The 15,253-nt window shown below is 48.7% G+C and overlaps 1 protein-coding gene across 1 annotated transcript; it reads right to left on the bottom strand.

The window, feature by feature from the left end:
• Positions 1-1,058: 1,058 nt before the first annotated feature.
• Positions 1,059-12,693, bottom strand: LOC111968421 (protein eva-1 homolog A). Its single transcript, XM_070445079.1, has 5 exons — positions 12,552-12,693; positions 10,422-10,506; positions 7,539-7,878; positions 1,923-2,279; positions 1,059-1,796 (listed from the first exon to the last, which is right to left on the bottom strand). Exons 3-5 carry the CDS (start codon positions 7,645-7,647, stop codon positions 1,684-1,686), a joined length of 579 nt encoding a protein of 192 aa, XP_070301180.1. The 5' UTR covers positions 7,648-7,878; positions 10,422-10,506; positions 12,552-12,693; the 3' UTR covers positions 1,059-1,683.
• Positions 12,694-15,253: the final 2,560 nt, after the last annotated feature.

Here is a 15,253-nt window from a genome sequence, read left to right as displayed (position 1 = left end):
ATTCAAGAAAAGGTCCGTGTGTTGGAGTGATCCTTCAATGCAATGTTTATTTCCTTCTTTTCTCCCTTCCTTGAGGAAATCCCTGATCTGTATTGACTGGAGAAGTGAGAACAAGGCCTCGATCCTACTGTTTTCACCTGTACACCTCTCTCAGATCTGTGATTACCTCAAGGAAGGGAGGAAGGAAGGATGCATACCAGAACCTCTCTCTCTCAGACAGACTTTTCACTTCACAGGCAGCTTTTCTAATACAGACGACAAGCTAGGGGGAAACACCCAGAAACACTGCAGAGATAATAACACTGTTGTGTTGCGCCATTGACCCGATTACAAACATCACACGGTAGCGTTGCACCAACCCCGCGTCACTCCAAAAGCAACACATATAGTAGAGACTCCAGCTACCTCTTCAGTGTTTCACATCTGAAGGGAAAAGATAGGTGTTAGCAATATGGTGGTGGCTTCTTTAAGGGCTGTACGGGGACTGTATTGCACTTGTTGTTATCTGAAGGGCACTGTTCGGGAGCTGACTGAATTGGAGCAGTCGTGACGACGTTCAAGGCACACAGCCGTGCTAGTTACCTAACGAGTGCACACTCCTGCTGACGAACCAAACCCGACGCAGTTTTATAGTCACAGTCTCTCTAAGGAATGATTGTTGCATCATCTTCAAAATACAAAACATGTCCCCAACGACAACCCTTAAAAGCATCCCTGAGACAAACTAAGAAAGTGTTGCTATTTTATAAAAAAAGGAATTCATCCACAAAGTACAACAGTGAATCAATTCAATACACATGAAGATTGAGTGAAGGCAAAAAATAAATGTCATTCCAGTTGACAGGTTTTCTCTGTGGTCCTTGTCCTCGTAGTGAACTGTGCTGTGTAAGTCAGTACCAGTCTGGAACCAAGTACAAAAACCAGAACGTTCAGCCAGGAAAACAGAGATTTCCATAGATGTGAATTGTGGGCCCGTTGTCAACGGTGACGGTGAGGACGTCAGGAAGGTCACAGTTTACACACGGGTTGATGACAACATCCACCTCAGGTCTCGGGCGGGGGCTGACTCCAGAGGAACCATCCTGGGCAGCTATTAGGCTGCTGCATCCTCATTACCTACTTCTTTCCTCTAGTGTGAAGTGTGCACTTTCTCCCTCCCCATCACAGCTCCCAGAAGGCTTAGATTGGCGTAAGCCTGGTGTCATGTCTGACCAGTGGTGTGGTGGAGGGCGAACGCACGTAAAAGACGTTCACGGACCTTTTTTATTTTTGCGCAATTTTTGTGGGAAAATGCATTGAAAGTATAAGGAACGTTACTTTACTCACCGCGAAGGTGATCAGCGTATACCCACCTATTTCTTTACCACTATATCACTCTGCCAGACACACCCTAAACCTCATGGTTCTGTGCCCAGTGTCAGAGGGATGGAGGTCATTGTCCTCTCCCTCGTCCATTCCCATTTGTCTCTATCCACAACTACTGAACACAAGCATTTCGCTACACCCGCAATAACATCTGCTAAATATGTGTATGTGACCAATACTATTTGATTTGATTTGGAGGCTTCACGCACCCTTCAATGCGACATTGTCTAAAATTGCATCATTTCCCTATCCTTAATTTTTCTCTTCTTCCATCCGTATGTGTATCCATCACTCTCTTCCTCTCGTTCTCCGTTCCTGTCAGTAGTATCTGTTGAGGCTGCGTGTGACGGTGTTGACGTCAGGCTGTCCATTCATCCAGATCTCTCCCATGATCCTCTCTCTCTCCTCAACCCTCTGAGCTCGCTCCAACTCTACAGAACAAAACAACAACACAACCATCTTGATTTCAACTGCTTCCAGAACATTTGAATAATAAACGGTACACTTAACAAAACGACAAAACACTTACAAATGTTTCCACAGTGTGTGTGTGTTACCTTCTGCGGAGGTGAAAACGCTGGTTTGCAGCAGCGTTCTCTCAAATCGCCTTCGTCGTCGAGCCGTGAGGTCAGAGTTCCTGTCGTCCCAGTCCTCTGATTCGCTGTCTTCACTCGTCTCCGTGGTTACGCCAGGGTTGCCTGTGTTAGGGTTGCCAGGTTGGTGATGGTGGTGACAGTGATGGTCCCCATGGTGATGGTGGTGAGTCCTGTTTCTGGGCTGATGGTGATGTCGCCGTCGGTTACTGTAGTGACAGTCGGTGCGACAGTGTATCTGGACCACCAGGGCACAGAGGGTGAGAAGGAGACCCACACACACACCACTAACAAACACAAGAGCTGCTCGCTCCGGCTGGTCTGAGACAAGAGAGAGAGGGAGAGCGAAAGAGAGACAAACAAAGAGCATGAGAGCAGAAAATATATATTTTAAATGTAACCATTATTTAACTAGGCAAGTCAGTTAAGAACAAATCCTTATTTACAATGATGGCCTACCAGGGACCAGTGGGTTAACTGCCTTGTTCAGGGGCAGAACAACAGCATACCAGAATTACCTTGTCAGCTCAGGGATTCGATCCAGCAACCTTTCGGTTACTAGTCCAACACTCTTACCACTAAGCTACCTGCCGAGATTAATAAGAGTAATCCTCTTTATATATGCAACACTGACAGCTCCTGAGTGGCGCGGCGGTCTAAGGCACTGCATCTCAGTGTTAGAGGCATCACTACAGACCCTGGTTCGATTCCAAGCTGTATCACAACCGGCCGTGATTGGGAGTCCCATAGGGCGGCTCACAGTTGTCCGGGTTAGGGTTTGGCCGGGGTAGACCATCATTGTAAATACGAACTGACTTGTCTAGTTAAATAAAGGTAAAAAAGTATATGTTTTTCAATCATCATTTGTAACAAAAATATATTCCAAACAATAGCAATAACACCTGTACAATCCAAGAGGCTGGTTTTATTGTATGTAATGTTCAAGTCATGTGTCGGTGTGCAACGGGTTTTGTACCCACTTCTATTATTTGTTGTATATTTAGTTTTTTGAGTTTAATGAGCACTTATTAAACGACTCCGTTTATACCAAGTTCGTTTTCCTGCGCCTGACTTCCCTGCCACCGACACGCACCCATTACAGAATCTCCGACCATAACTATGGAGTCAGCAGGAGAGGGTACCCCGGGCCATTGAGGTGGAGGAGCGCATCCAGGAGCATGCAGTTATGCTCTACCATCTTGGCGCCGCCATGAATTGCGTTGTCCAGAAAATGGACCGCTGGGAGAGACAGGGAGTTCTTCCAGCGCCTCTACCAGAACAACCGGGGTCTCCCCTGAGCGCCCCTTTCCCGTCTGAACCCAGTGGGATCCGTCTCTCTTTGCCCTAGGAGTACGACGGGAGGGCTGCGAACTGCCAGGAGTTCTTGTTGCACCTCTATCTGGCCACTGTCCACCCGGCTCCATCGGACCGTGAGAGGGTGTCCACTCTCGTCTCGTGCCTCACCGAGAGAGCCCGAGGGTAGAGCGGTGGGTGAGCGCCTCTACCATCTGAGGCAGGAGACGAGGAGCGCCCAGGAGTAGGCCCTGGAGTTTAGTACCCTGGCTGCCGGCGCGGGATGGAACAACAGGGCCCTTATCGACCATTAACGCTGCAGTCTGCGCGAGGACGTCCGTCGGGAGCTGGCCTGCAGAGACACCACCCTCACGTTTGACCAGCTGGTGGACCTGTCCATCCGGCTGGACAACCTGCTGGCTACTCGCGGACGTTCAGATTGGGGTCTGGTGGTTCCATCCTCCCGCACTCCCTCTCCGATTCCCATGGAGCTGGGAGGGGCGGTGCGCAGGGAGACCGGAGGGGGTTCACACTCGTGTACTATCTGTGGCCGCAGAGGTCACACTGCCGGTCGGTGCCGGGTTGGTTCCTCTGAGAAGCGAGGCAGCAGGCAGGGCGCTCTGGCGTCACCCCAGGTGAGCCGGCGCCACTCTCACCCAGAGTCCTCTGTTGTTCATATGTTTCTGTCTGTCACGTTCCCTGAGTTTTCCCCGCATTCCCAGCATAAGGCGCTCGACGATTCAGGCGCGGCTGGGAATTTTATTGATAGAGATTTAGCCTATAGTTTAGGGATCCCCATCGTTCCCGTGGATGTGCCCTTCCCCGTTCACGCCTTAGATAGTCGACCATTAGGGTCAGGGTTGATTAGGGAGGTCACCGCGCCTTTGGGCATGGCGACGCAGGGGGGTCATACGGAGAGAATTAGTTTCTTCCTCATTGACTCTCCTCCGTTTCCCGTGGTGCTGGGCCTACCCTGGTTAGCTTGTCATAACCCACTGTTTCTGGGCCACAGAGGGCTCTCACGGGGTGGTCGCGAGAGTACTCAGGTAGGTGTTTAGGGGTTTCCGTTGGTGCTACAACGGTGGAGAGTCCAGACCAGGTCTCCACCATGCGCATTCCCCCTGAATATGCCGATTTGGCTCTCGCCTTCTCCAAAAAGAAGGCGACTCAATTACCACCTCATCGACGGGGCGATTGTGCGATAGACCTCCTGGTAGACGCTGCACTTCCCAGGAGTCACGTGTATCCCCTCTCACAGGCGGAGACAGAAGCGAATCCCTGCGTCAGGGGTACATTCGGTCCCCCACTTCATGCGCCTCCTCAAGTTTATTCTTTGTGAAGAGGAAGGAGGGGGGTCTGCGCCCGTGTATTGACTATCGGGGCTGAATCAGATCACTGTGAGGTATAGTTACCCGCTACCGCTCATAGCCACAGCGATAGAGTCAATGCACTTCTTCACCAAACTAGATCTCAGGAGCGCTGACAACCTGGTGCGTATCCGAGAGGGAGACGAGTGGAAGACGGCTTTCAGTACCACCTCTGGGCACTATGAGTACCTCGTCATGCCGTACGGGTTGATGAATGCGCCATCAGTCTTCCAAGCCTTTGTAGACAAGATTTTCAGGGACCTGCACAGGCAGGGTGTAGTGGTGTATATTGATGACATTTTGATATACTCCGCTACACGCGCTGAGCATGTGTCCCTGGTGCGCAGAGTGCTTGGTCACCTGTTGGAGCATGACCTGTACGTCAAGGCTGAGAAATGCCTGTTCTTCCAACAGTCCGTCTCCTTCCTAGGGTACCGCATTTCCACTTCAGGGGTGGAGAGTGACCACATTGCAGCCGTGCGTAATTGGCCGACTCCCACCACGGTAAAGGAGGTGCAGCGGTTCTTAGGGTTTGCCAACTACTACCGGAGGTTAATCCGGGGTTTTGGTCAGGTGGCGGCACCCATTACCTCACTGCTGAAGGGGGGCCCGGTGCGCTTGCAGTGGTCAGCTGAGGCGGACAGGGCTTTTAGTCACCTGAGGGCTCTGTTTACCGCGGCTCCCGTGTTGGCCCATCCGGATCCCTCTTTGGCATTCATAGTGGAGGTGGACGCGTCCGAGGCTGGGATAGGAGCGGTGCTCTCTCAGTGCTCGGGTACGCCACCGAAGCTCCGCCCCTGTGCCTTTTTCTCGAAGAAGCTCAGCCCGGCGGAACGGAACTATGATGTGGGGGAACGGGAGCTGTTGGCTGTCGTCAAGGCCTTGAAGGCGTGGAGACATTGGCTTGAGGGGGCTAAACACCCTTTTCTCATCTGGACTGACCACTGCAATCTGGAGTACATCCGGGCGGCAAGGAGACTGAACCCTCGCCAGGCAAGGCGGGCCATGTTTTTCACCCGTTTTGTATTTACCCTTTCCTACAGACCAGGCTCTCAGAACGTTAAGGCAGACGCATTATCCCGGCTGTATGACACAGAGGAGCGGCCCATGGATCCCACTCCCATACTCCCGGCCTCTTGCCTGGTAGCACCCGTAGTATGGGAGCTGGACGCGGACATTGAGCAGGCGTTGCGTACAGAGCCCGCTCCCCTTCAGTGTCCGGCTGAGCGTCTGTACGTTCCGTCTGCTGTCCGCGACCGGCTAATCTATTGGGCCCATACGTCACCCTCCTCTGGTCATCCTGGTATCGGTCGGACGGTGCTCTGTCTTAGTGGGAAGTACTGGTGGCCCACTTTAGCTAAGGACGTGAGGGTTTATGTTACCTCCTGCTCGGTGTGCGCCCAGTGCAAGGCTCCTAGACACCTGCCCAGAGGTAAGTTACAACCCTTACCCGTTCCACAACGGCCATGGTCGCACCTGTCGGTGGATTTCCTGACTGATCTTCCTCCTTCACAGGGTAACACCACGATCCTGGTCGCTGTGGATCGTTTTTCTAAGTCCTGTCGTCTCCTCCCTTTGCCCGGTTAACCAGGATGTGGGTAGGTTTCTGAGGTCTTATTGCCAGGACTGGCCGGGGGAGTGGGCAGCGTTCGTGCCCTGAGCAGAGATGGCCCAGAACTCGCTCAGCCACTCCTCCACTAACCTTTCTCCCTTCCAGTGTGTATTGGGGTATCAGCCGGTTCTGGCTCCTTGGGCATCAGAGTCAGACCGAGGCTCCTGCGGTGGACGACTGGTTCCGGCGCGCGGAGGAAACATAGGATGCCGCCCATGTCGTCACCGCATTGAGACCGGATCTGGCTCTCGACCCGAAACCTGCCCCTCCGCCTGCCCTGTCGGAAGCTGGGTCCGCGGTTTGTGGGGCAATTTAAAGTCCTGAGGAGAGTGAACGAGGTATGTTACAGGTTACAGCTTCCCCCCGATTACCGCATTAACCCCTCGTTCCATGTGTCTCTCCTCAGGCCGGTGGTGGCTGGCCCGCTCCAGGAGTCTGAGGTGCGGGGTGTTCCTCCGCCCCCTCTGGACATTGAGGGGGCCCCGGCGTACTCCGTTCGTTCCATATTGGATTCGAGACGTCGGGTGAGGGGCCTTCAGTACCTCGTGAACTGGGAGGGGTATGGTCCGGAGGAGAGATGCTGGGTTCCGGTGGAGGACGTGTTGGATCCTTCTATTCTGCGAGATTTCCACCGTCTCCATCCGGATCGCCCCCTGCCTCGCCCTCCGGGTCGTCCCCGAGGTCGGTGCTGGAGCCGCGCGTCGGGGGGGGGGGGGGGGGGGGGGGGGGGGCGGGGGGGGGGSGGGGGGGGGGGGGGGGGGGGGGGGGGTACTGTCATGACTTCCGCCGAAGTCGGTCCCTCTCCTTGTTCGAGCGGTGTTCGGCGGTCGACGTCACCGACCTTCTGGCCATCACTGATCCATTTTTCATTTTCCATTGGTTTTGTCTTGTCTTCCTTCACACCTGGTTCCAATCCCATCAATTACATGTTGGGTATTTAACCCTTTGTTTCCCCTCATGTCCTTGTCGGAGATTGTTTTATTGTATGTTATGTGCAAGTCATGTGTCGGTGTGCGACGGGTTTTGTACCCACTTCTATTATTTTTTGTATATTTCGTTTTTTTGAGTTTTATGAGCACTTATTAAACGACTCCGTTTATACCAAGTTCGTTTTCCTGCCACCGACACGCACCCATTACACATAGTAATGGCTGGAACGGAATCAATGGAACGGTATCGAACACTTCAAACATGTGGTTTCCATGTGTTTGATACCATTCCATTCACTCAATTCCAGCCATTGTTTTGAGCCTTCCCCCACTCAGCACCCTCCTGTGCTGTACAACTGTTGTATCAGTCAATATTTACCTGCTATGAAGGTGTAGGCCGCCAGGGCGTTGCTAAACAACGCCATCTCCTGGGAGACCACCTTCACCTCCATATTTGGGCTGGGACTTCCTGTGGGCGGGGCATTCATGATGACGTCACTAACTGTGTCTTTGGCCTCTCTGGTCTAGGCTAGTATCTTCTGTCTATAAGTCAGACTCGGCTGACTCTGGTCTTTAATCCTATATGGTTTTATGGAAACAATATTTGAACCCTTAGGGCATCATCAGGTCTTCTGGCTACCCCCTTCCATAAAGTCTGAACTGAATTCTCTCCTGCCCTCAGCTGAGAACAGCACAGCAGTCTTCTCTGTCGATGTAGGCTTCAAATAGGGGTGAGGGAGAGAAGGAGGGAAGGAGAGTAGTGAGTGACAAAGTAAGATAATTTTAATTGATCGCATAATTATTGCATGATTTACAAGAAAGTCTGAGAAATGTCCCTATCCTGGTATCTCCTCATTAGCCACATGTTAAATAAAAGTGTCACAAAAACATTGAGCAAGCGATGAACCCTGTCTCAAACTCTGATGGCTCTGGATGATTGTGGGTCTGTCTGACGAGTCTAGAGAAAATTACAGAGCCTGAGACAATCATTGGTTTCCACTTTCCCCCCTTGTAAACATGCCATTGCAGTTATGTGTTCGCAGTGTATCAAATACTTGTTCTCCCCACTGTATATGGGTATGTGTATGTATGTATATGTATGTATTTAGATAGATATATTTACCCCAAAAATATATAGGGGATTGGAAATTATGCAGACAATTACATCGATGGAATCAACAATCTATCCGCAATATTAAAGCTGATACACCCCTTAAATTTTTTTTTTACATTTTTATTAAGCCTTGTTCCTTGGGTTACGGTTTTCCAAGGAGAGGGAGAGAGGAGAGAAAGAAAAAGAGCGAAAGAGAGAGAGAGTGAAGGTGTGGGAATATAGGGTCCATGAGTTCATTGTCTGATCAGAATAGCAGACCTGCAACCCTGAAGAAAACACCCTTCTCTTCCATTTCTCCTCTCCCCTTCCCTTCTACCCACTTTCTCCTTCTCTCTCTTTCCTCCGCTCCCCCTCTCATTCTCTTACCTCCTACACACATAGGACTCATATTCCAGGCAGAAAATAAAGTTGCATTGGTATGTCTTCTCTCCTTTTCTCACATAAACTCATGCAATCGCCCAGGCAGGCACAAGCACACACATGCACACACATTTAACAGAAGAAGGAAATAAATAACTTAAATAAGGGAGAAAGCCCGGTGTAAATTTGTGACAGGTACATATTCATCTATCTTCCTTGGAGATGATTTGGACAATACTGAAAATGAGGAACTGGGAACTGTAAACTACACAGTATCACAGCTGGTTGTGTGTGTGTGTGTGTTGGTGTGTGTGTGTGTGTGTGTGTGTGTGTGTGTGTGTGTGTGTGTGTGTGTGTGTGTGTGTGTGTGTGTGTGTGTGTGTGTGTGTGTGTGTGTGTGTGTGTGTGTGTGTGTGTGTGTGTGTGTGTGTGTGTGATTTTTGTGTGCGTGTGCGCATGCATGGTGTTTGCGTGTGAACTGAGCAGAGTGTGGACTCGAGTCACATGACTTGGACTCGAGTCACATGACTTGGACTCGAGTCACATGACTTGGACCCGAGTCACATGACTTGGACCCGAGTCACATGACTTGGACTCGAGTCACATGACATGGACTCGAGTCACATGACTTGGACTCGAGTCACATGACTTGGACTCGAGTCACATGACTTGGACTCGAGTCACATGACTTGGACTCGAGTCAGACTCGAGTCACAAATATGATGGCTTGCAACTCGACTTTGACTTTAACACCAATGACTCGTGACTTAACTTGGACTTGAGCCTTATGACTCAACCTGACTTGATACCCTCCCCAAGCCCAAATATAAAAAATGATGCTATTAAAAAAAGTGTGCAGCGCATCAACTCTTCATTTAACGGATTATAGTTTGAATCGGACAGCAGCCAATCAAATTGTGCCAGCTGAGAAAAAGTTGTGCGTGGCAGTGCAGAGGAACGTCGGCGGGTGAATTCAGATGGAGCCCTTGGAGAGATGATACCCAAAATTATTATTTTCGGATATATAGACGACGCTGTATCAACAAAACTTGCAAAACATGCAGGAAGAAAATTACAGACAGAGGCGCAACAATTTCCAACTTTGTTCGACATTTGAAGCTGCACAAATAACGGTAAGTCGTGGCTAATATAGCCGACAGCTATATATTTTATTACTTTACTGGTGTATCATGTAGGCTAACGTAACGTTAAATCAATGAGCCTCCACACAGTCAGTGCGGGAACGTGATCATTGCACCCAAGATTGAGCTACAACTGGCTAGGCAGTTGGTAGTCTAAATCCTGACTGATGTTACTGCTGTTCCTAAAACCATTGACATACGTTAGCCTACTGTAACCATACAGAGAGAGAGAGAGTGTGTGTGTGTGTGTGTGTGTGTGTATGTGTTAAGGTTGGGCGATTGTGTACAAGCCTACATCGCCCGATTGCGCCCCATAGCGATCTTCGATAGTCGGTCACTATTGGGGTGTGTCTTTCTCATGGCTACCCATGTATTTCCATGGAAATATAGTTTATTTGGAAAGTAATAAATATATAGATATTTTTAAAAGCATTCATGATTTGCGTGAATGTAATATACCATTACTCTTGTTAAAAATATGAAATGGTATTACATTTGGTGAAGAGCACAGTATGACTTGTTGAGGACTCTAAACTCAAAGTTCAGGACTTGAGACTTGACTTGATACTTGACGGTCTTGACATGAGACTTGACTCGGACTTGCCTGTCTTGACTTGGGACTTGAGTGCTAAGACTTGAGACTTACTTGTGACTTGTAAAACAACGACTTGGTCCCACCTCTGGAACTCAGACTGAGTTTAGTTGACCGTCAGTGAAACGATCCATGAAGGCTGCTTTGTGATGGACGGGGAGAGAGAAACAAAGAGAAAAAGAGGGGAACAGACCAGGTCAGCTAAAGGTGAAATGAAATCTATTATGATGTCCTTATCAAACAGACTAAGCTGATAATGATAGGTGAGTTTTATAAGAGTCAGACTTGGCTCACACACAGCTCGTTAAAACTGGTTACAGCTCGTTAGACCTCATTAGAACACTCAACTCAACGGATTACAGTCTAATACAGTTAGAATGACTCGACTAAACACAGTTCATGAACTCTCCTTTTTAGCCTCTCCTTTCCTCTCTCGTTCTCCCCTCTTCCTCCTTTCCATCCGTATGTCTCCTTCTTCTCTCCTTTTTCCTCTTCTTCTACTCTGTTTCTGTGAGACTGCAGGTGCAGACGAAAACCTATTTCTTGGTGATAGACACAGACGTGTACAGACAGAGACAGACAGACAGTCTTACAGCACAATAGTCCATTGTAGTGCAGAGTCCCTGTGCTGTTTTAAACTGGGCTCCTATTTCTCTCCTATAATGCTCAACTCCTACCCCACTTTGGCATGACTCCGACCTGTGTGTGCAGAATTCTGCCTCCCCCCCACACACACACACACAGCTCTGGCCATTAATATTCCAGAGAAGCCATGCCTCCAGCTTTCAGACCAAATTTAGCCAAAAAAGCGTGCATGTGCATGTGTGTGTTGACTCTGAGACGATTGCAGAGTGACACTGGACTTTCCTCCCTGTCTGCTTTTAACATACAACCATCTCATTAACCTGCTTAAAGAGCAAATGGGAATACAGACAGACAGACAGACAGACAGACAGACAGACAGACAGACAGACAGACAGACAGACAGACAGACAGACAGACAGACAGACAGACAGACAGACAGACAGACAGAACAGACAGACAGACAGACAGACAGACAGACAGACAGACAGACAGACAGACAGACAGACAGACAGACAGACAGACAGACAGACAGACAGACAGACAGACAGACAGACAGACAGACAGACAGACAGACAGACAGACAGACAGACAGACAGACAGACAGACAGACAGACAGACAGACAGACAGACAGACAGACAGACCAGACAGACAGACAGACAGACAGACAGACAGACAGACAGACAGACAGACACAGACAGACAGACAGACAGACAGACAGACAGACAGACAGACAGACAGACAGACAGACAGACAGACAGACAGACAGACAGACAGACAGACAGACAGACAGACAGACAGACAGACAGACAGACAGACACAGACAGACAGACACAGACAGACAGACAGCACACGACAGACAGACAGACAGACAGACAGAACCAGACAGACCAGACAGACAGACAGACAGAAGCAGCCAGACAGACAGACACAGACAGACAGACAGACCAGACAAGACAGACAGACAGACGACAGAAGACAGACAGACAGACAGACAGACAGACAGACAGACAGACAGACAGACAGACAGACAGACAGACAGACAAAGACCTATAGAAACAGAGAGAGGATATTGTAGTTGGAACATGCTACAGTCCAAACACATCAATACTACAGGCCACCAGTTTTTTCAAAGCAAATATAGATCACACCTTTGGAATGAACGAGAGGGCGAGACAGTTGGCGAGGAAGATGGAGAGGGAGAGCAAGAAAGAGAAAGAGTCTGCACCCCTCACAACCACACTGTAGGAGCCCCCCATTCATAAATCAACTCAACAACTCTCTGCTGGTGCCAGTGTGTGTGTGTGTGTGTGTGTGTGTGTGTGTATGTGTGTGTGTGTGTGTGTGTGTGTGTGTTTTCCCTACACACATACAATCATACGCATCCTGTAGCCAAACCCACAGACCAGCAGTGGAGTCACAATGTGACACACCAGATTATTATGCTTCTCTAAATGCCACACATTATCCAACACACACACACACACACACCAACACACAACTTCATACACACACAAAGACACGTACTATATGTTCCACTCATCAATCAGAAACGTTAAGGGAACATTAACGTCAACAAATAGGCTACTGTTCATACCTACACATCCATGATCCAGACTATTAATCCATTCTGTTGACACACTTTTTACATTTCTTGTTCTCCTTTCTTCATCTGCCCTCTTCTTTTTTCTCCTCCCGTCCTGTTTTTGAGCCGTGGTAAGTGCGGCACCAGTGAAACCACTATCCAAAGCCCAGAGACCCAGCAGCAGAATCAGAGGAAGTGGAGAGTAGAGAGAATCCCTCCTTCAACAGATGAGTATTTTCCGAGCGAGACCAGCAACAGTTCAAAGTCACAGAGAGGTACAGGTTTTCAGAGGTTTTACAATCACACAGTTTCCCAAGAATGATTTTTCAAAGTTTTCCAGGTCCGTTTCCCGGTATACAGGGGTCGATCCCTGGAAGCTGGAATGTGACACGCGAGCAGCTCACCCCCACGGACACTCACACACACACACTCACAAACACACTACCCTCACTCACATATACACACACTCTCTTGCCCCACACCCGTCTTCCTATAACCCCCTCACACTCTTCTTCCTAAAAAACCCTCACACTCTCATCTCCCACACTCAGTAAGACCCTCAGTCTCTGCCATACATTCCCCCTCCTACCACTCAACCTGACTATACTGAACAGAGAGAGAGCAACTCTGGGGCACAAAGAAAGACAGAGAGAAACAGAGAGAGAGAGAGAAGCCAGGGGAGAGGGGGGAGAGAGAGAAAGAGAGAGCGAGAGGGAGGGAGGAGTGAGTGTGACATGGGAATTTCATTCAGCTTTGACTGGGAATTTGCCTGCTGAATTTTTCCAGAGAACATTCCCTGGGGACATCAGATGCTATAACACACACATACACACACAAACACACACTAATCTAGTAGACAAAATAGTTATTCCAGATGTCTTGCCCATGTCTGCTTAAAACCCCGACATGATCTGTTGTTGTCACTTGATCCAGTGGGCCGAACACCCACCCCCACTGCCCCGACCACACACACCTGGGAGCAGACCTACTTTGACCTCTAACCCTTGTGAACCTTGTTAATATGCCGTGAAAAACTCTCATACTGAGATACCTGTGTGTGTGTGTTTGAGCTGCAACAATGATCGAAGAATCTGAAAGAGCCATTCAAATGCAATCAGTGTTAGATGATAAGGAAAACATGACATCTGTCTTTCGCTCTGTTGAACGAAAAGGCTGTTGACTGCATCATTTATTCTACCAGACCGTAGTAATGCACAACATACCAATACAACTTTTTCCCTAGGGAACAACAATATACACAACTTTGACCAATAACGCACCATTGCTCACAACTCTCACACAATCTTTAAGAGAACAACACAACCACCATACAACCTACACACAACCCCCTTTCACCTACCTATTGACCTGCCAACAGGGCAGCCATTCAGTCCTCTGTGTGAGAACAGCTATTGTGTGCCTCTATGATTGTCCTCTCTCTTTCTCTCTCTCTGTGTATGTGTGTGAGTGTGTGTGTGTGTGTGTGTGTGTCTCAACTTTATATATACTGTATATATTATATATATTTATATATTTCTTAATTCCATTATTTTACTTTGAGATGTGTGTGTAATGTTGTGAATTGTTAGGTACTATTGCACTGTTGGAGCTAGGAACACAATTCTGGATATTGTAGTTTCCTTACAACCAGGAAATGTAGATGGCCCGTGTCTACCGGTGAGATGCAGAAATGCTCATTTTAATGACACATATTACATGTTAATAACATATTCATGACTAGGTTAGGAGAGGGACTCACAGAAAGAGAGAGGGAAAGCCGGAGAGAGAAATCTGGATAGAGAGGAGAGGAGAGGAAGAGGCAGATTGGGCCTCTGCTCCAGCTGACTCGGTCATGGGAATGATTCGATTAGCACTGTGCATGAGCACGACTTACGTAACATACACACAAACATCTCAAAAAATAATGAAGGGACTGTCTCTGAGCCAAACACACAAACCGACCAAGACTGGCATTCAGATAGAGGTCACGTCAGGGAAAATACACGCACGCACACACCCACACACACAGACAATCGTACACACACACGTAAGTCAGGAAAAATACACCTCCCTTTTTCTCCAACACATACAGTATACTGTATAAAAACACTCTTAGCAGTGTTAATACAAAAAATGACATGAACATGTCGCAATGGCAGTTGGTGGCACGACTCAAGACTGTGTGAGCCCACTGAGCTAAAAGTGTGAGCCCACTGAGCTCAAGTTACAGGCAAGGGTAGCCCTGCTCATTAGGGAATTGACAGATGTGTTAGTGCAGGGGTGGAGAAAACCCCTGTTCCAGTGAGAAGCTTCACATTAGATTTATATAGAGACAGTATACTGCACAATGGAGATGGAGTGCTCTCAAAAGTAAACACTTCTCTGATAAGTGGGTCACGGAGTGCACTTGAGAGTTGTTACTGTGCAGACATAGCGGCGTACAGGACACTTCAGAGTCGTTAGTGCGCACGGCTGCCCCTCACTTACCCACAACCCTCTGTGCCTCTATCTCATTGGAGGATCATTACGTAACCTTTCAGCCATCGTCTCTCTGTGCTGAAAGAATTTCCTCCACTAACCCTAAGAAATAATCTGCCTTCAGGTTACAAAGATCTTTGTTTCTGTGAGTTGTGTTGACAATGCTTGCTCTCTACAGACGTGATGTTGTTCTCCAACCGTGTGTGCGTGCGAGGGGGCGTGTGCATGTGTTTGTGTGTG

The sequence above is a fragment of the Salvelinus sp. IW2-2015 genome, linkage group LG9 (genome assembly GCF_002910315.2).
Source record: "Salvelinus sp. IW2-2015 linkage group LG9, ASM291031v2, whole genome shotgun sequence".
NCBI lineage: Eukaryota > Metazoa > Chordata > Actinopteri > Salmoniformes > Salmonidae > Salvelinus > Salvelinus sp. IW2-2015.
Note: the sequence above shows the minus strand (reverse complement) of the source record. Positions and strands in the feature narration are given on the sequence as shown.

Excerpts from the sequence above, each read along its gene's own strand:
- LOC111968421 (XM_070445079.1), bottom strand. The coding sequence starts at position 7,647 with ATGAATGCCCCGCCCACAGGAAGTCCCAGCCCAAATATGGAGGTGAAG. Across the intron at positions 2,280-7,538 it reads GGCCTACACCTTCATAGCAG|ACCAGCCGGAGCGAGCAGCT; the intron begins GTAAATATTGAC and ends CTCTTGTCTCAG. Across the intron at positions 1,797-1,922 it reads CGTTTTCACCTCCGCAGAAG|AGTTGGAGCGAGCTCAGAGG; the intron begins GTAACACACACA and ends TTTGTTCTGTAG.